At 38.2% G+C, this 21535-nt stretch overlaps 1 protein-coding gene across 1 annotated transcript in view; it reads right to left on the reverse strand.

Moving 5' to 3' along the window:
* The window catches only part of MEGF10 (multiple EGF like domains 10), a 161389-nt gene that overhangs the window by 100688 nt on the left and 39166 nt on the right, over positions 1 to 21535 (reverse strand). The window contains exons 3-4 of the mRNA XM_060006961.1: positions 14840 to 14941; positions 14397 to 14497 (exon numbers count right to left, since the gene is read on the reverse strand). Coding sequence (XP_059862944.1) covers positions 14397 to 14497; positions 14840 to 14941 — 203 coding nt within the window. The remainder of the gene's footprint in view (positions 1 to 14396; positions 14498 to 14839; positions 14942 to 21535) is intronic.

The following is a 21535-nucleotide window of genomic DNA, read 5'->3' on the forward strand; positions in this document are numbered from 1 at the left end:
TTAGAACAGAAATTATATCAAGCACCTTTTCCAACCACAACATAAATGAAACTAGAAATCAATTACAAGAAGAAAAATGGGAAAAAACACAAATACATGGACATCATACAACACGCTACTAAAAAAAAACCAATGGATCAATGAAGAAATCAAAGACGAAATCAGAAAATACCTTGAGACTAATGAAAATAAAAACACAACTTTCCAAAATCTATGGGACACAGCAACAGCAGTTCTAAGAGGGAAGTTTATAGCAATGCAGGTCTACCTCAAGAAATAAGAACAATCTCAAATAAATAACCTAACTAAGAAATTAGAAAAAGAAGAATAAACAAAGCCCAAAGTTAGCAGAAGAAAGGAAATAATAAAGATCAGAGCAGAAATAAATAAAATAGTCCCCAAAATAATAGAAAAAAGTCAATGAAGCCAAGAGCTGGTTTTTTGAAAAGATTAAAAAATTTGATAAGCCTTTAGTCAGCCTCATTAAAAGAAAGAGAGAGAGAGGACCCAAATAAATAAAATAAAAAATGAGAAAGGAGAAATTACAACTGATACCGCAGAAATGCAAACAATCATAAGAGAATACTACAAACAGTTATATGTCAACTAATTGGACAACCTAGAAGAAATGGAAACATTCCTAGAAATATACAGTCTTCCAAGACTGAATCAAGAAGTAGATAATCTGAGCAGACCAATTAGTAGCAGTGAATTTGAATCAGTAACCAAAAAACTTCCAACAAACAAAAGTCCAGGACGGGACAGTTTCACATGAAAACATTACCAAAAATATAAAGAAGAGTTAATACCCATCCTTCTCAAACTATGCTAAAACTCCCAAACTCATTCTATGAGGCCATAATTACCCTGATGCCAAAACCAGACAAAGACACTACAAAAAAAAAAAAAAAAATTACAGGCCAATATCTCTGATGAATAGAGATACAAAAATCCTCAACAAAATACTAGCAAACTTAATTCAACAATATATAAAAGGATCACACACGAACAGGTACATGAAAAGATGCTTGTCATCACCAATCATCAGAAAAATGCAAATCAAAACCACAATGAGATATCACCTCAACTCACACCTGTTAGAATGGCAATCATCAAAAACAAGAGATAACAATTGTTGGTGAGGATATAGAGAAAAGGGAACCCTTGCGCACTGTTAGTGGGAATGAAAATTGATATAGCCACTATGGAAAACAGTATGGAGGCTACTCAAAAGATCAAAAATTGAACTACCATATGATTCCACAATCCTATTTCTGGGTACACATCCAAAGGAAATAAAATCAGTGTCTCAAAGGGATATCTGCACTTCCCTGTTTATTGCAGCAGCATTCATAATAGCCAAGATATGAAAATAATCCAGATGTCCTTTGGCTGATGAGTAGATAAAGAAAATGTGCGATTATATATATATATATACACACACACACATACATACACATACACACACACATATTCAATGAACTATTATTCATCCATAAAAAAGAAGGAAATCCTGCCACTTGTGACAACATGGATGGCCGTGAAGGCATTATTCTAAGTGAAATAAGTCAGACAGAGAAAGACAAATACTGTATGATATCACTTATATGTGGAATCTGGAACAGCTGAACTAATAGAAACAGAGAGTAGACCAGTGGTTGCCAGGGCTGGGCGTCAGGGGGCAGGGGTGAGGGAAATGGGAAGATGTTTATCCAAGGGCACAAACTTCCAGTTGTACGATGAATAAGTTCTTGGGATCTAATGTACAGCAGGGTGACTACAGATAACAATATTGTATTACATATCAATACTTGAAAGCTGTTAAGAGAGTAAATTTTAAATATTCTCACCACAGAAAAAGAAGTGGTAATTATGTAAGATGGAGGAGGTGTTAACTAACCCTATTATGGTAATCATTTTGCAACATGTAAGTATATCAAATAATCACATTGTATACCTTAAACTTATGCAATGTTATATGTCAATAATATCTCCATAAAGCTGGAAAAAAACAAGAAAATAAAGATTCAAAGAGTCTCTGATAAAGTTAAATATTTATAATTATCAGCCTAAGGTTATATAAAAGCAAACCAAATGCCTTACAGCATTGTTTCCCAAATAAGTAGACTCTGGAGACTATTTGTTCCATCATGTTCTTAGAAGAAATAGAAAAGAGGGGTGGAGAGGTAGGGAATTTTATGGCCAAATAAGTTTGAGACATGCGTTTACTCCAATTATTCCCAAAGTCTTCAATAAAAATTTACATGTCAAATATAAATTTTTGATAAAGGGGATCCAGCACAAGGCATTTCCCAATTTTACTGGATAATGCAACAGTGAATTCTTCAAGAAGAGTACTCGGTAGCTCACACTTGGGGCACGCAGCTATCTCCTCCCTGGATCAACAGATGGATTTCATTTGAGGTAGCACATTTCTTTTTCTGTCCCTCAATTACATGCTGAGTTCAATAAATTAACTCAGTTGTTTTTAAAGCTTAAACCTCAGTTTGGGTGACATATCTTTAGACTTGTCATACAGCTTTTGCCCCTCCAATGAGCCCAGCTGGCCAGGGAGGTCCACCTTCAGATCATGCTGCCTTCTGTGACCTAGCTAAGAAGACTGCTTTTCTATATGATAGTTCTCTTGGAGCTCTAGATGATTTCCTTTAAATCTTTTTAAGAATTATTCATCAAGAAAAAAACTACGTCTGGAACTTGGGATATTACTGTAGCTTAAGAAAAGAACAGTGCCCATGGAGCATTGCCTGTATCTGTGCATCAGTCTCCCTTTCCTCTTAGCATCTGTGTGTGTGGTTGGAGGGATGTACTAGGTTTACCACTGGATTACCTGTAAAAGTGCTATCCCAGACTAAAAAATGCAAGTTCTGTCATCACCTGGTCTTGTTAATGTTTTGTGGTTGGTCACTTAGATCAAAGTGTAATTTTTCAGTTACTTTTAGTTTTCTCTAACAATATTTGAACCGCAGTGCAATAAACAATTGCTTCTCAGTTCTGAGCTTTTACATTAGCTATTATCTATCCCTGTAAGGAGACTGCATACATTATTAGGACTGTAAAAATTCTACCTGTCCTACACAGACTGAAATTGCAGAAACTCATTTTCTAGAGATAAGGTAAAGCTTTCCATTGTTTCCCTTTGGCCCTGTCTCCATGGGACTCTAAAGTCAGGCTTCCTTAAGGAAAAAACAGGCAGCAGACAAGATTTCCATCTGTTTAGATGGAGGCTATCTTGAATTCATAGTGGTTTTCATTATCATTATTAAATTCATGATTTCTATCTATAAAACCCTAAGTAGTGAGCAAGCATTTATAATCAATAAAGCAAAAAAGGTTCCCTGCATTGATTATCAGGTATCCAGTCTTCACTACTAGCAGACACCAATGACCAAAACCAGAAAACATAAGTTAGATTCCAATAGATGTGTGGGAAAATTGGAATTTCTGCTGGTGCAGTATGTTGACAAAGAATCTTTCCCAGTATTTACTGGTACATTCCTCTGAACCAAGTCGGGGTCCATGGCAACAGAATACAGGGTCCCTATGGAAACATGAAAAAATCCACTGCCAGTGGCAGAAAGGGCATCATGGGTAGGTGTACTTAGGAATACCGTCTGATTTTGCTGTCAGTTCATGGTTTCTCTGGATAGCTTAACAGGATTGTCTCACTTTTATCTATACTCAAAAGGGTCTGCTTAAAAGAATCTACACACTAAGGTTGTTTGGAAATATTTGACAAGATCACAACTTTATTACTAAACAAACTTGTGAGTGTGAGACTCAAACAAATCCAGAGCAGAAGGCTCTGATTGCCCCTCCTCCCCTAAATTCTCACCATGCTCCCAGGAATCCCCCAGAGAAGTCCAGCTCACCCCAAAACAGCCCTCTACCAAAGACTGAATCTTCACAGCCCCCCAAAACAAGGCTGCACTCTAGCTCTTCTCATCCTGAAAAATCTGAGCCCAAGACTTTTCAGCAGCAAAAGACCAAAATAACATGAAGCCTGGATAAAGAATTAAAGGTGTCCCTCCATCCTCTCCAGGTGGGGGAAACAAGTACCTGCAGGGCAGCTCTTCCCAAAAGCCTTGACCATTTGGCCAGTTCCTCAAGCCTGCGATTCCCCCGCCATCGGACCCTCCGATGGCTGACACTGAGGCAAAATGTGGCCATTGAAAACCTTTTTCCACTCCCTAAATAAAATTGCCTACAATATTATCCTGAGTTAACTTGCTAAATATTCCAGCTCACAAAGAGGAAATGCATTCTGCCTGGAGACAAGAACAGGAATAGTACATATAACTTCCCAGTTAAATGGAGAAGTTAGGTATAACAGGAGCCTAGGACCAGGTGCATGATTCAGGAATCTCAATTGATATCTCCATGACTCAAGAGGTCCAAAATGTCACAGGATGCCAGACAGAGTCTAATACAGGGATTGCAAATATGGGGCACTCAGGCCACCCAATGACCATGACAGAAATCATTAATGAGTCACTCTGTTTTCTCTCTTAGCATAGACATGGCCTCAAAATCCTTCCAAACACAATGTTCGAGGTAGCCGCTTCTAAGAAATGTTACCCTCTCTCCCAAAAGGGAAGCTCTTCGTTAATTCCAGTCTAATACAACATAATATTCCAATATAAAAGGAAGAAATAGGTGGAAACGTATGAGTTATGTGGCAAATAGCCTAACTGCGTCCCTAACGTGCCCCCTGTGTGGCATTTCAGTCTTCTGGAAGGAAAATAGTCCTGGGCAAGTGAGCTGCAGATGTCTTTAAGCCCTTAACCCAAAACTTGGGTTTAAAACCCATTGCTTATTGAAACATGGCATTCAAACAAGAGTAAAGTTCATCAGCAGGAAATATTTTTTATATAAACACTGACCAGAGTTCTAGCCAGTTCAGTTTTTTCACAAAAGTGGCCAAGTTAAAAATCAGCTGTGAATATTCATTCAGTGCTATGGTAATCAATTGTCACACTCCTCTCTACTAAACACAGGAAATCATATACAGTTCAGTGTGCGGGAGTGAAGCCTTCTTATTTACAGTTCCAAAGTTCTCTTAATGATTGCCAAAGACAGCCAGGGCACATCCATGGGAACTGATCCTCTACCATCAGGGCTGGCCTACAAGGCAACAGGGTGGCGACCCAGGCCCCAAACCTCTTCCTGCGTCTTCCCTGTAAGCCACACTGCCCAGGATGCCCCCATTATAGCTTTAATTTGAAGTTAGCATTTGACCTCCACAATCTAACAAAAACAGGGTAACAGAGTCAAGTCCACCACAAAGGAAACATTCATCACAACAGTCCTTTCCTCTGCAGCAGCATCCAGCAGCAGAAGACTGGGCATCTGGGCAAAAGGATGGGAGCTGCACCAGAGAAGGGACCCCAGGCCATGCCCTTTGTCCATTCACGATTCTGCGGCAAGCAGCCTTGCTCCCAGTGATCTGGTTTCTCTGCCATCAGTACAGGAAATGGGAGGGAAAATGTATTGCTAGCCTCATCTCAGGATTAGCCAATCCTTCCCACAGAGGGATAGCTGCCAACTTCCCACTCTGCTGTTGTCCTGTGAGCTTTTCCTAGTCCCATGAAACCAAATTTACAGGCAACTCCCACTTGCTAAGAGGTCAGGTTCCAAAGATGTGTTTGGAAATCAGTTGTGTGTATGGCCAAACACATCTTCCTAAAGTTCTAGTGTTGTAAATAATGGTTTGGATGCCTAGGGCAGCCTCAAATCCTTATATACTCCTCAAGTACAGGACTGTGGAGATCACGAGTCTGGGTCTCAGCTCCTTTCCGCAGACCTGGGAGTTTGCATATCACTGTCTAGGGCTCCCTAGAGCTCCCCTCGCTGCCATGGTAGCAGGGATCATGCTTCTCTCCTCAGGGCTCATGGTGGGGGCTGTGGGAGAAGACAAGAGGCTGCCCTGGCTCCAAGCCATTCCCAGAGCTACAGTTGAGGCCTTGGGAGAGAGGGACCTGTGGACTTTGGGGTTAGGAGAGAATGGATCCCAGAGATGGTGGTAAGGGTAAGGGGCCCTGAAGGGCCTGGGTCTTTTGCTGGCTTGGCCCGTGGCATTTGTTATTCAAGTCTCAGTCTCAAACTATCTCTTTTACCAGCCTGGAAATCAGCACATTTCTCTCTCCACTGACACCTGTTGTTTCTACCCAGCATTTCTATGGCTCTTGAGACACAAAGCACTCTCACTTTATCCCCCTTGAAGCCAAAATACAAGTGACTAACAAACATATATTTCTTAAGAGAACAGCATAATAATTAAGGAAATGCAAAGTAAAGCAAGGTACCATTTTTGTCACCCAACAGGTTGAAAGAAATAATAATGCCTAATGTTGGTGAGGATATGGGGAAGTGGGCACCCTCATATACTCCTTGTGGGCATGCAAGTTATTAGAACCTGTCTAGACAGCAATTTGGAAGTTTGTATCAAAAAGTCTTAAAATGTGACTCAGATTTCTCCTTTCTCCCAATATCCATTATTCCCTTCCTACAGAAATATATTTTTACTGGGCCCCTGACCACCCAGAATAAAGATGCCCTTATAGCTTGGTGAGGTCATATGACTAAGGTCTAGTCAAAGCAGAAATGGAATGTGATCACTTCTAGAAACTCTCCTCAGGAAACAGCTGGCATTGTCATTTGCCTCTTTCTCCTGCCTCTTCCATCCATTGCTTGGGACCTAGATTGATGTGGGGTGATCAATAATGGCACATGAAGATGAAGGCTCCACCCTAGACGTGGTGGAGCAGAAAGGTGGAAATTGCCTGGGTTCCTTATTGGTTTACCAACCTCTGGACTCATGTGAGAAAGAAACAAAGTTTTACTCATAGCCAAACCTAATCTTACTGTTACAACATGCATACTCTTTGTCCCAGAAACCCCACTAAATTTGTCTTATTAATCTTTTGCATGTGCAAAGAGATACAAGATAGTTTAGTGGCTGCAGTGAGCATCTTTAAGTGTCAAACATTAGAATAAGCAGGTAGGTAGGAGGGAATGCAGAAAGGAAAGAAAGAAGAAAGGAAGAAAACATAAGTGAGGCAGGCAAAACAGTGAGGAGGAAATAGATGTTAACAGATAATCCTGGAAAGCACTATGTTTAAGCCAATTTGTGTTATGCATCTTTTCATTTTGGGAACAAGGTCAAAATTCTAAATTAGAGAACTATATGAAATCTTGGGGTATGGGGGCTGAGAAGATGGAAGATGAGAAGTGTCTGGAGATTGGTGATCTTGTGGAGGAAATTAATAGTCTGGAGGAAAAGCCAGACAACTGACACCCTTGTGACTTCAGACAATACATGGGATCAGCACCAAGGCAAGGTGGAAGAGGATGAACAAGATGACTTTAGAGGTTGCGATTTCACATTCAAACACAGCTATGAGATTTGCAAAATGTAACCAGATACCAATATTTACAAGAGATGTGTGGTCATAAAAGATAAGAATTATATGAAAAGAAAAGATAATTGTAGCAATTATCATGGTAGTTAAAGTTAGGCCAAAAAATACATTTATATATCTTAATGACTAAAGATACACAAAATTCAATCAATTGGTATAGCCAACTGGGTAGAGGGTTGTAATCTAACTTGAAAACTAGGACTATTAAATCATATGTCTTAAATCTAAGGAATACAGGATACAACATCTAGAGTAGGTAAAGGGCTCAGTATGTTTGGTCAAGGCAGTTAATCAAAGAACATGTTCTCTGGTATTTAAGAAACTTCAGAAAACAATACAAAAGAATATTATGTAGCCTTAAAACAAAAAGGAAATCCTATCACAGGCTACAACATGGATAAATCTTGAGGACATTACACTAAGTGAAATAAATCCATGATTCCACTCATATAAAGTATCTAAATTAGTCAAAATCCTAGAAATATAAAGTAGAAGTAAAAATGTGGTCTCTAAGAGCTGAAGGTAGGGGAGAGGGGAAATTAGGTTTTAATGGGTATAGAGTTTCAGTTTTGAAAAATGAAAAAGTTCTAGAGGTCTGTTGTAAAACAATGTGAATACACTTAACACCACTGAACTGTACACTTAAAAATGATTAAGACGGTAAATTTAAAGTTATGTAGTTTTTACTACAATTAGCTAACTAACTAAATAATATTAGCAAACTGAAAAGAGACCACCAGAATACTATTTTAAAATAACCCCCCCCCCCAAAAAAAATGAGATGATATAATTATTTGCTTAGGGGGTATCCGTCAGCTGTGTGAATATTTTGAATTTAATATAGAAACGTGTGTGAGAATCAAAATCTATAGTGTTTATAACTTTTGTTTTGAGAAGATAATTATAATACATAAAAGAATGTGGTCTATTGCGACAAGGGGCTGGTCTTCTAATTTCATTTTTTAAAAGTGTAGTGAAATAACTGATTAGAAATGTTAAAGTTGAAATTTTACAAATACAATATTAGAACATTTAAGAGAATTTAAGATTCCACCTTATTAATAAGTTGAACTTATTAGATTTACAAAAATTATTTAAGCACATGGGATCATTTGTCACCCTAAAAGCCGGATTATTTAAAATAGGATTCAAATTTATTAAATATACAAATTCCATTTTAAAAACTTGATGGTGTTTAAATATGTAAAACATTAGTCAAAGGCCCTTTTATGTTTATGTGTTTGTTAAATTTTGTTAGACTGATGAATGAAACACCTGTAAGGTGATTTTAGCTTAAGAAACAACTAGGTTTTGTTGTTGTTGCTGTTGTTTATTTTTTTTTTATTGACCTATAGTTGATTTACAATATTGTGTTAGTTTCAGGTGTACAGCAAAGTGATTCAGCTACATATATATATTTTTTCAGATTATCTTCCATTATAGGTTGTTATAAGATACTGAATATAGTTCCCTGTGTTATACAGTAAATCTTTGTTGCTTATCTATTTTATGTATAGTAGTTTGTAACTGTTAATCCCATACTCCTAATTTATCCTCCCACCCTCCGTTTCCCCTTTGGGAACCGTAAGTTTGGTTTCTATGTCAAGAAACAACTAGGTTTTAGATTTATAACTTTAGTAAATCAAAATTAATTATTAACACTAACTTTAAAAGAAATTAAGAAAAAAATCCCATTTATAATGTCATCAAAAAGAATAAAAAAATCTAGAAACAATTTAACCAAAGAGGTGAAAGACCTGCACGCTAAAAACTATAAGACATTGATGAAAGAAACTGAAGAAGACACAAATACATAAAACCTGACTCAAATATATTTGATACATTCCATGCTCATGTTTGGAAGAATTAATATTGTTAAAATGTCCATACTACTCAAAGCCATCTACAGATTCAATTCAATCCCTATCAAAATTCCAATGGCATTTTTCACCGAAATAGAAAAATCAATCCTAAAATTTGTGTGGAACCACAAAAGACCCCAAAGAGCTAAAGCAACCTTGAGAAAAAAGAACAAAGCTAGAGGTATCACACGCTGTGATTTCAAACTTTATTACAAAGCTATAGTAATCAAGACAGCATGGTACTGGCATAAAAACAGGCACATAGATCAATGGAACAGATAGAGAGTCCAGAAACAAACCCATGCATATATGTGTGGTCAATTAATTTACAACAAAAGAGCCAAGAACATACAAGAGGGAAAGAACAGTCTCTTCAATAAATGATGTTGGAAAAACTGGACATCCCCATGCAAAAAATGAAACTGGACCATATCTTACACCATACACAAAAATCAACTCAAAATGGATTAAAGACTTGAGCGCAAGACCTGAAATGATAAAACTCTTAGAAGAAAACATAGGTGGTAAGCTCCTTGACACGGGGTTGTGGTGATGATTTTTTGGATTTGGCACCAAAAGCAAAGATAACAAAAGCAAAAATGAACAACTGAGACTCCACCAAACTAAAAAGCCATTGCAAAGCAAATACAAACAAAACCATCAACAAGCAAAAATAAACCAAAAAATCTGATTAAAAAATGGGCAGAGGATTTGAATATATATTTTTCTAAAGAAGATATACAGATGGCCAACAGGTATGTGAAAAGGTGCTCATCATCACTAATCATCAGGGAAATGCATATCAAAACCACAATTAGACATCACCTCACATCTGTTAGAATAGCTATCATCAAAAAAACAAGATATAACAAGTGTTGGCAAGGATGTGGAGAAAAGCAATGCTGGTGGGAACATAAATTAGTACAGCCACTATGGAAATATGGAAGTTCCTCAGAAAATTCAAAATAGAACTACAATGTGGTCTAGCAATTCCACTTCTGCATATTTATCTGAAGGAAACAAAACATTAACACAAAAAGATATCTGCCGCCCCATGCTCACTGCAGCATTATTTACAAAGGCCAACATGTGGAAACAACCTAGTGTCCATCAATGGATAAATGGATAAAGAAGATGTGATATACATATATAGTGGAATACTATTCAGATAAAAGAGAATGAAATCTTGCCATTTGCAACAAAATGAATAGAGGGTGTTATACTAAGTAAAATAAGTCAGACAGAAAAGACAAATACTGTATAATGTCAATTATATGTGGAATCTAAAAACAAAATAAAATGAAAACAGAATCATAGATACAAAGAACAAATGAGTGGTTTCTGGGAGAAGGGGGTGGGGGTGAAATAGGTGAAGGCGATTAAGGAGTAAAACTCTTCAGTTATAAAATAAATAAACCACAGGTATGTAAGTAATATACAGCATAAGGAATATGGTCAATGATGTTGTAATAACTTTGTATGGGGACACATAGTTACTAGGCTTATCCTGGAGATCATTTCTTCATATATAGAAATGTCAAATCACTATGTAGTAACCTGAAACTAACATGATAGTGTATGACAACTCTATTATTTCAAATATTTTAAAAAGTCAAGAAAGTAAATAAATGATATTCCAGTTTTTAAAAAAGCAATGAAACACACAATTAGGCAATAATAGTAACTCTGAAAAATGAATACACTTACAAGCTTAATTAATTTTATGAACAGGTTAAAACCTCAGGAAGGAATCATAGACATCTTCATGTCTAGTATTTTCTCCTTGGAAGATTTTCCAATTCATTCTTTTTCTCCGACCAGATTCTTAGGAAAGGCTTCTAACCACGTTATTCCCTGAACTCTCCATTTTGGCTCTTCCTGCCTGATGGTACATGTCTGTCTTCTGAACACAGACCCTTGTTACCCAAAGTGTGCTCTGTGGACCAGCAGCTTCTGCACAGCCTGAGAGTTTAGCAGAGATGCATAATCTTGGGCAGGATGCAGCAGGGGTGGAGAGGGATGGGAGGATGGAACTTTCTCTCCAGGGGAGATACCCCAGACACCTAAAAGAAACTATTTTCCTAATACAGGTGGTTATGTGAAACCATCCTTTTTTTGCCTTCTAGGTAAACTGATTACCAAAATTAAACTAAAATTATTATCAATTCCTGTGTTTCAATTCCTTTTGTTAACTTGCTGGAAACAGTTAAAATGGTGACAGTGCTAGGTGCCTGGCAGCAAAACCTAGTTGAAAAAAAGATTATGAAAGCAGAACAAAGAATCATGTGTTCTCTCTTCCTTCTCTATCCACAAGGGTGCCTCACTAGTGTCAGCTGTTGAGAGAACAGAAGATTTACCAGTGGCATCCCCAAGAACAAGGAAATCAGGGAAGCATGATTGTCCTCTGGGGTTAAGCTGTGAAATCAAGACATCCGAGTGGAGACATGCAAAATACCCTTAAAGAGATCAAATAGCTTCTAGGCCTTTGAGACTAGACAGTAAGCTGATTAAATATATTAACATATCTGAAGAAAAAATATTTCAGTCTCCAGGAACAGTTGGTCATCCAAAAAGGCTTAGAAAAGGAGAATTTTAGAGGCAAATTCTAGAGGTGTCCATCCAAGCGGTCAGGAGGACACCTTGCAACCTGTCTTGTGTGAGATCAAGGAAGAGTTATCTTTACCATCATATGACGGCAATAATTTTTACCAGGTATGATGGTGCTGTGGGATAGCCTTGCTTTCTGAGGCAGGCTGCACTACTGAATAAAATGATGGCGGTGTTGGGCTCTGGGAGGCTGGAACCACGAAGCACTAAAAATTTTCTCTCTAACTGACCTTGCTCAGATCCACACTCCCCACATCAGCTGCCAATAAAATCTAGTTTTTCACATGCCAGACCTTCAAGGAGAAAAGGTATGACTAGGAGACTGTAAGCACCTCTCCAGGTTCTGTGTAACAATGAATTAGCATCCCAGCTTTATAGATGGTTCCTATGACCTGGGTTAAGAGAAGAGAATCCTGGGAGACAGAACTATTTTCTCAGTGTGCTGACAATTGTATTTGTAAGTTTGAACCCTGGTAAGTGCACCAAGATAATATCATCCTGAAGCTTCTGTAAAGTGGCCAGCCCAACCAGCGAAGCCTCCCCACTCTTCACTCTGTGTGTATTCAGGGCTTTCCTTTGAAAATTTCCCATCAGCCTGGGCCACAGAGATCACTTCATGATTATTCTCTAAGATGTTTGATTATAAACATGTAAGTTTTCTTATTCAGCATCATTATTAATCAAACACATGCAAATAAAGAAAAAAAATAGCAAACGGAAAATTGCCACAGGGTATAAGCAAAAAGACATTCTATACTGCTGGTGGTGGTATAAATTGGAAAAACACCAAACATCTTAGAAATATGTGTATGCCTCTGACCCAGCAATTCTACTATTAGGAAGTTATCCTTACCTATTAATTATGGATATGAACAAAGATTTAACCACAATGATGTCTTCTAAAGCAGTCCATAATAGTTAAAACTTGGAAATCATGTAAATATTCAAGAGTTGAGATCAGTCAAATAAACATCTATAATGCAATAACATACTGACTTTTGTTAAATGTTATAGAAGTTTATTTACTGACCAGGAAAGACATTCACAACATATTTGTATTTTCTTCTTTTCACTTAGTTACATTTTATAATTTCTCTTCAACAAACATTTATTATGTATAGCCTTGGTTTTGAATAAAAATTTGAGAAATCAGCCCTGTCTATATAAATAAAGAATAGACTCCAGGGATCGGAAGGAAGATGACACATACACTGGTCCAAGCCCCCTTGCTGCTTGAGAGCAAATTAGCCTCAAAGAGTTATAAATGGTTTATCCAGGGCCACCCAGATGATTGATGGCCAAGCCAGTGCTATCACTCAGCTCTGCAGAGTTTTAAGCCCAGTGATGTGTCCAACCACTCCTAGTACCTCCAAATTAGAGCAGAACTTTGTCTCTCTCTATACTACTCAACAGCAGCATCTCAGCTCAGAAAGCAAAGGTGTCCCTCTAACTTTGTGTTGAGCCAAAATATTTGAATAAAATTATATTTGTTGCTCTCTTCTACGTGTCCTACACACAATGGTAAGAAACCCTAATTGCAAACTGCATGTCACATGATATTCTAGGATTTCCTAAAGTGCATCATAAAACATCAAACTTCTCTTAAGTCATCTCAAAGATGTAGAGAATGGACTTGAAGACAGAGGGAGGGGGAAGGGTAAGCTGGGACAAAGTGAGAGAGTGGCATGGACATATATACACTACCAAATGTAAAATAGCTAGCTAATGGGAAGCAGCCGCATAGCACAGGGAGATCAGCTCGGTGCTTTGTGACCACCTAGAGGGGTGGGATAGGGAGGGTGGGAGGGAGGCGCAAGAGGGAAGGGATATGGGGATATATGTATATGTATAGCTGAGTCACTTTGTTATACAGCAGAAACTAACACAACACTGTAACGCAATTATACTCCAATAAAGATGTTAAAAAACAAAACAAAACATCGCAAAATGAATTGGTGAGATGGGGAGGGGAGGGAGGAGAGAAATGACAATGAAAAAAGGTCTACTTTGTAACCCAGACTTACAGTCATTTCCTATTGCGAAAGCTCCTCTACTTTTAATAAGCGTATCATTCTATGTATCAGAAAAGAACATGCTGGCCTCTCAGAAGTTGACTCGGGACTCTGTTGAGCTGCTGCAGGAAGGTTATATCTCTGTTCTCTTCTGTGACCTAAGTTCAATGACTCCCTGACCAATTTCCAAACAGACATTTATTGAAGGACTGTAATGAACATCGCAGCATCCAGCCTTGAATCATCTTTCTACAACATCTGCTTTCTCCTCAAGTGACATTCATTTGGAGATTTTTCATAGGACAGAGGGACACAGTTAATGCTTCCCTCCTTACACAGGCCAAGAAAGCAGCAGTGAATGAAAGGGAATGATCCAAGATGACCCATCTCCCCAGGCCTCTGTTCCAGCCTCCCCTAAATGCAAACCAACACTGCAAAAAATAAATGAACCTCCAAGGGATGCAAGTCTTACTTACGGACACACATTTCCCTGCTCTCATAAAATCCAGGACAACACTGGGATTTGCGCCTATACATAGTTTTTTCTCCATGTCGATAGGCTGTTCGATAACTGATTCTATAGAAAGGGGAAAAATCACATTGTTACTTTATTGGACCTGTAATTTGATTAGAAATCAAGACTTTATATTTTAATACAAAAAGCTATTAAATATAATAAAGGTATAAAAAGCAAAGTACTCCAAAATAATTAAGAAGAAACATGGGATATATGTTTTGACCAATATTATGCTAACTCACTAATTTGCTAAGAATATACGGATTGTCCATTTAAGCCAACCTACACTTTATTTCAAGGAATCAAGTTTCACGACTTCCCTACTTCACTTATCTCGAGATATCTCATATCAGACTCCTTCCCAGCTTGCCAAACACAGAAATACATCTGAGCTTCCATTACCTGTGTCGCGTGCATTTAAACCAGTTCAGAATGTCAGTGCAGCTAGTGTAGTAAATTTGATCAAAGGGATGTGGGTATGACTCTTGCACAGTCACGGAGTAGCTGAAAAGAAGAAGAAAGAGAAGGAATCAGTATTTCTCTTTCTTACATTACTGATAGGCTGTGTACCAAAAAAACAGTGATTGGCTAAATTATCTCCACTTGCAACTCCACACTGACCTTTAAAAGAATCTTCAGGTTTTTTCAGGTTTCTATTTGTATTAGAACCCTAAAAGATCCAATATTAATAATATATTTTAAAGACAAGGGTTCATCCTATACAGTTCAAAAAAATCTCATTTACTATTCACCCAAAACTCTGATATTCCTAAATTTAAAAACATATCACCACATATTTTTCTGTATTTAATTCCATCCCCTCCCCCGGGGTCCAGGGATATCAAGACCTTTCACAAATTGTTTTCAATCTAGGCCTCATGCAAATAATAAGGGTAATCAGCAAAAAGACAATCCAAGTACATTTTGCTACTGATTTTGGAAAATCAGAAAGACTATATTTCTCTGGTTGGAACTTGTAATAATTTTCTTTCTTGTGCCTGCCCTACTTCTTAGGCAATGGAAGAATATATACAACCTCTACATAGAAGCTACAAAGAAGTCTTTAAACCCAATTCTAAACATATGGCTGAGACAGTTAGCCTGAAATAATCATATGAACAACCTGTTGCTACTTAAACAGTCTGTTTTCCAACATATTTTCACTAACAGCTTCTTGTTAGAGTAAAAGCATGCACTCCTAAGGGCCTAAGAATGTGGCTGAAAAGCACCCATGAAATATAAAGAATATTCAATGTTCAATCCTATATTTCTTCATTTCAAAGCAGTCTATTACATGCTCAAGAGTTCAGATTTCTTGCCTACAGGAAAATCTGGAGAATCTTCTTTTCAAAACACTTTATTCTATTTTCTTTAACAGTCTCTTAAAGATTTCCACTAAACTCTTTAATTCATGCTAACAACAATGACAACAACAAAATGGGCCTCAATCATGGCCTAACTTGGTGTAGATCAATAGCCCAAGTTCATTAATAGGAACTATCAACTACAGAAGGTACGGAAGGAATGAGGTTAAAATTTCAGCCTGAAGAGTTCAGGTTAGATAGAGAGCAGAAACTTCTAATTTGAAAAGCTAAGCAGTATTGGCCTCACAAACAGAGCAATTTCTTTCTCCAAGTGGTCTCCCTCAGCCATTATGAGACATCCATGAATTAATCATACAATTCATACTGTTTGTACTTGATTCTTTGGGACATTGCAACTTGATTTCTAGGTAAATTTAGGGATCCTCCACAAGCCTGAGGCAGATGCAATAAGTCCCAGTGAAAAAATCACTGGATTAGAATAAGGCAGGGTTATCATCCTGATCTGACACTGAGCACCTGGCTGACCTTCAGCAGGTAACCTCACTTCCCAAGGTTTTGACAATCACATCATAAAACCAGGGGTTCAGAGATGTTCTTGGAGATCCCTTCTTACTTGGCATTCTGCATTTCTAACATACATTTCAGATGACTACTTCCTTCTATTCCAGCAGACAACACCTGCAGGAACAGGTTCAGATGAGTGTCGAGTATGCCATTGCCTACATCTCTGATATAACTCCTTTGGGGTAAAGCGAGAGGCCTGCGTTAAAATATAAACGTTCTTGGAATGAAATATCACGTGAAGCTATTCAGATTTTCTTCAGACCCCTAGCCGTGTCCTGAAGTTCAGGTTGTTGCAGTTTCTAAGACTTCCTCGCCAATTCTTTTCCCTCCCTATCCAGCAGCTTGTAAAGGCCTGCAGCATTATTTCTCCATTCCATTTCTAGTGGAGAGCAAAGCGAATGAATGTCCTGTGTGTGTGGAACTGCCATCTAGGCAGTCCTACATTCCCATGAGCAAAACAGAACAACTTTCCACATGTGCTATGGGAATGAAGAAGAAACCACCACCCTAAATTAATGCTGCTTGGGTGAAAAAAATGTAATCTACCAGGCTCCATAGTACTAATTTAGCTGAACTAAATTGGTTTGTTAGAACTAGGCCTGATGCAGTATTCCCACAAAATTTCACAGGCCATGTTAAGTGTTAAGATCTGAATGCCTTGGAGAGCAAAAGTGATAATTAACTAAGGGACCCTGGCCAAACACACGCCATTGGATGTGATGGGGGAGCTGACTCCACAAGCAAACGTGAAAAGTGTTTTCACTAATTTCTAGCAGCCTGGAAGGTTTCTTCAATAAGAGAAAATGTTAAAGTACATGAGCTTCCTCTTCTGGACATTTGCTGCTCACCAATAGCTTAATTTGCAGGATGCTTCTCTGCTTTTAGGATATAAAAAGCTCTTCTCTATAAAAGGATAATCAAACCATTAAGGATTCCAATTCAACAAATGTTTATTGAATAAATTCTATTCAATTCCTGCCCTCAAAGGGCTCTCAAGAGGCCAGCACGTAAATGCTAAAAATAACCTGCTCTTACTTTAATAGAGAAATATAGAGAGTTTGGGGGAAATCGAAGTGTAAAATTCATTACGGTTGAGCATTTCTCTTCAGTCTTGACACTTCTAATTAGAATTATTCAGTCTCAAACTCAATGAGGAACAGACCGAATATAAATTACTTTTCACATTGATCAGCTACTGAGGCTTCCACTTAAGTTTACGGGAGAAGGGCTCTAAGCCTTTTCAACCCAAATTTCTTTTCTGTTCTTTTGCATACATTCTTTTTCTTTTCTAAACAATCTCTTTTTTACTTTTCTTTTTTTTTTTAATTTTTTTTTTTTTTTTTTTTTGCCGTACGCGGGGCCTCTCACTGTTGTGGCCTCTCCTGTTGCGGAGCACAGGCTCCGGACGCGCAGGCTCAGCGGTCATGGCTCACGGGCCCAGCCGCCCCGCGGCATGTGGGATCTTCCGGGACCGGGGCACGAACCCTGCATTGGCAGGCGGACTCTCAACCACTGCGCCACCAGGGAAGCCCCAACTTTTCATTTTTAATGATATTATAATCACACTAGAAAATTTGGAAAACCTTTAAGAAGAGAGAGAGAGAACTATATAACTCTCACCTAACCACACATAACATTTTGCTGTACTTCTTTTACCATCCCTAGGGTTTTTAGTTTTTACTTATAGTTTTGTCTTTTTGTTTTTATATTTTCATACTCATGCTATACACATAATTTTAAACCTACCTTTTAAATTTAAGACTATCATAAGCATTTCTCCATGTTAGTAAATAGTCTTCAAATTATGACTACCAAATACTCACAACTACACCTAATTTGCTCAATACCCACCTATCATTAGACAATTACCTTGTTGTCACTTTTCAAGGGGCCACTTTCTGGAAGCTGTGTGCCCGCATCATGAAGGGAAATGTCTCTGAGAACTGGATGACTTCCTCTGGTCCTCAGTGCTGCTGTTTGAACTTAATTACTACCTCTTGATAGTCCACACCTCCCTGTTCATCTGCAGCTGCTCTTAAAGTCACAGAATGGGAAGCAACCTTCTCGATTGTCTAGTCCAATCTCATTTTCATCACAAATAAGCCACACCGAGCTCCCAGTGCTAGTGGTCAGTCTAGAGCCGGTACCAACACCAAAACCCCCAGACAGCATCCTGTACCTCTGTCCCCTCTCAGATGTTGTAGAATATTGAAAGCTTCTAAAGCAGACAGTGAGTGGCAAACTGTGGTATAAAAGGAATCTGGTCCCAATTCTACACTATTTTCAGCATCAAGATGCAAAACCCTTTATCTCCTGCTTGTTTGTTTAATCTTCTCAAACACACTGAAAACATATCATCACGGTGATTTTAAACTATTAAGTATTGTCCAGGGAGGAACCCCAACAAGATTTAATTTAAGGTCAAAGAACAGGGGGGAAAAGCCATCATCACTTGGACACATTCCAAAGTGGTTAATTACATTTCATCTGCCTAGATTGTCTTGTTACTTTAATTAAATATGGTAATAATTATCATTTCTTATCTCTGCTTGCTTCAGGACTGCAGCTTCAATTATTACCACTCCTGTGTCCCACCCCCAAGGGGTTGGGCAGAGAAAGGCTTCTCTTCATTTGTGCCTTCTTTAGAAGAAACCCCATTATATGGAAATACTTAAACTCACACAACAGGGAAAGGAGATGGGGAGAAGGAACAGATGATTCATGGAGTTATTCATTTTCCAAAAGGATGCTGTGCAGAATTCCTTTAATAACAAGCATCCCTTGTGTATTTTAAATGATTTAATTTTCCTTCATTTCCTTTCATGTATAACTTCTAAGAATCACAATTGCTGCATTAAAATGAGGCATACTTTTATTTGAAAATAAATGATTCAGTAGGTCTGGGGAGGGACCTGAGAGTCTGCATTTCCAACAAGCTCCCAGCTGAGGTTCTTGCCACTGCAGCTCCACAGACCACACTCTGAGAAGCAAGGCTGCAGGTGATTCCATGGCTCGGAACCATTGGTGACAGGTGGGTTTTAGTGTAAGGAAAACCTACAATGAGCACTACTTGGCCCTACTACCAGGACTTTTGTCCTTGAAGCTAATCTTCTTCTCCCTGTTTCAATTCAAGCTCGTTTCAGTTTTTGAAAATACAGGAGAACCTGTCAGCTGCACCTTTATTTGATCATTTTAATTTATACTCCTTTTCTCCATTCTTGCCAAAACAATTCTACTTTTTTTTAACCTTTCTTCAAAGAATCATTATCTAGCCTTATAACAGAAAATCTATCAATAAGAAAATTGTAGCTGTCAATTTTTCTTTTTAGCAGTTTATAGGAAAAATATAGACAGGAAAAAAATCTCCATCATTTTCCTATTTTTCCACACTGAATTTCTTCCCCATTAGTGAGTATTTTAGCGGTTACTCTAATCACCTGTACAACAGTGGAATTATATTAGGTTTAGAGATTAATGTGCCCCTTCTCTATCACTCCGCCCTCCCCACCCCCACTACTGATGTCCATATTTAGTCATTTCCTTTCCTACCAGAAGGTGAGTTTACTCCTCAACAATTATTCACTGAGCACATGCCATATGCAAGGCAGTGTTTTAGACATTGGGAATTTAAAATGGTGAACAGAACAATGAAATTATGTGTTGGTAAGTATGGTTAAATATTGAGCAAGAAATCAGGACAAAATGTGTACATTTGAGTGGGTGCTGGATTACCTGAAGTCTTGGATTCTTTTCTCTTTGTAGCCTTTCCCTCAGAGAGCTCATCTGTTCTCTCATCATGCTGGAGACTCCCAAATCTATATTCCCAAACACTTTCAGGCCCATATTTCTCTTTTCTTTTTTTTTTACATTCATCCAGCACTTTTTATTTTACAAAACATCTTTCATACATTATTTGATGAAAGTTTCACAATAAATCTTTGAATTGGATGATGTTAAGAGACTCATCCAAGATCACTGGACTGCTTAAGTGAAAAAAACAGGGCTAAGCCAATACTCTTTCTTATATTTCATAAGGCCTTTTTGTCCACGATGATTATAAGATAGGACAATGTCAAAACAAACTGGGGAAGGGGGGGCTTCCCTGGTGGCGCAGTGGTTAAGAATCCGCCTGCCAATGAAGGGGATACGGGTTCAAGCCCTGGTCTGGGAAGATCCCACATGCCGCGGAGCAACTAGGCGCGTGCGCCACAACTACTGAGCCTGCGTTCTAGAGCCCTCGAGCCACAACTACTGAAATCTGCGTGCCTAGAGCCTGTGCTCAGCAACAAGAGAAGCCACAGCAATGAGAAGCCCTTGCACCGCAACAAAGAGCAGCCCCTGCTTGCGGCAACTAGAGAAAGCCTGCGTGCAGCAACGAAGACCCAACACATCCAGTAAAAAAAAAAAAGAAAACCTGGGGGAAATATCTTTTTAATGTTTTGTTTAAATGAAAAGTTAAACATTCATCCAGGCCCATATTTCAAACTGATCATATCAATACAACATGATAAAACCACAATAATCTCTTCCCTGTCAAATCAGCTCTCTTCTTTTTATTTTTCCATATGTGCAGTGACACCTCCACTCTTTCACAGCAGGTTCTAAATCTCAGCCTTTTCTGCCTCTTTCACCTCCACAGTTAATGTATTACCAAGATCTCTTGATTCTTATCTCACAGTACCTAACAAATTTGATTTTTCCTCCCATTCCAAAGCTATCATCCTCCAAGAACTTCAACCACCAATGGACGATCCCTCTTCTAAATTTGATATGTTCTTATTCACGTATTCATCAATTCATTTTTATTACTTTAATCATATTTATTATGTACTTTGTTGATGAAATGTTTTATGAGTGGTTCTGTGAAAATTATAAAGATAATTAATAGGAGGTCCCTTCCCTTAAATTCTATATAACATAGTTAATAGCACAAATATATAGAACTTTATTACACATTCATATTTCCTCTACAGGTTAAAGTTTCATAAGGCTACATAACTCGATTGATTGATCAGGAAAATATGTTTTTGTTACCCTGAATGTAATACTGCCAATGGAGATGGGGACGAGCCCTCACCGATAAATAACGCTATGAGTGAGGAACCAGTGTGCCCCTAGAATAATACAGCTGCTGTGCTTGAAAGACTCTGAGCTTTGTGCATCCCACCAGTGGGTGACACAGCGATTAGAATGTTTACTCTGTGGTGTA

Source organism: Delphinus delphis, chromosome 3 (assembly GCF_949987515.2).
Source record: "Delphinus delphis chromosome 3, mDelDel1.2, whole genome shotgun sequence".
Classification (NCBI taxonomy): Eukaryota; Metazoa; Chordata; class Mammalia; order Artiodactyla; family Delphinidae; genus Delphinus; species Delphinus delphis.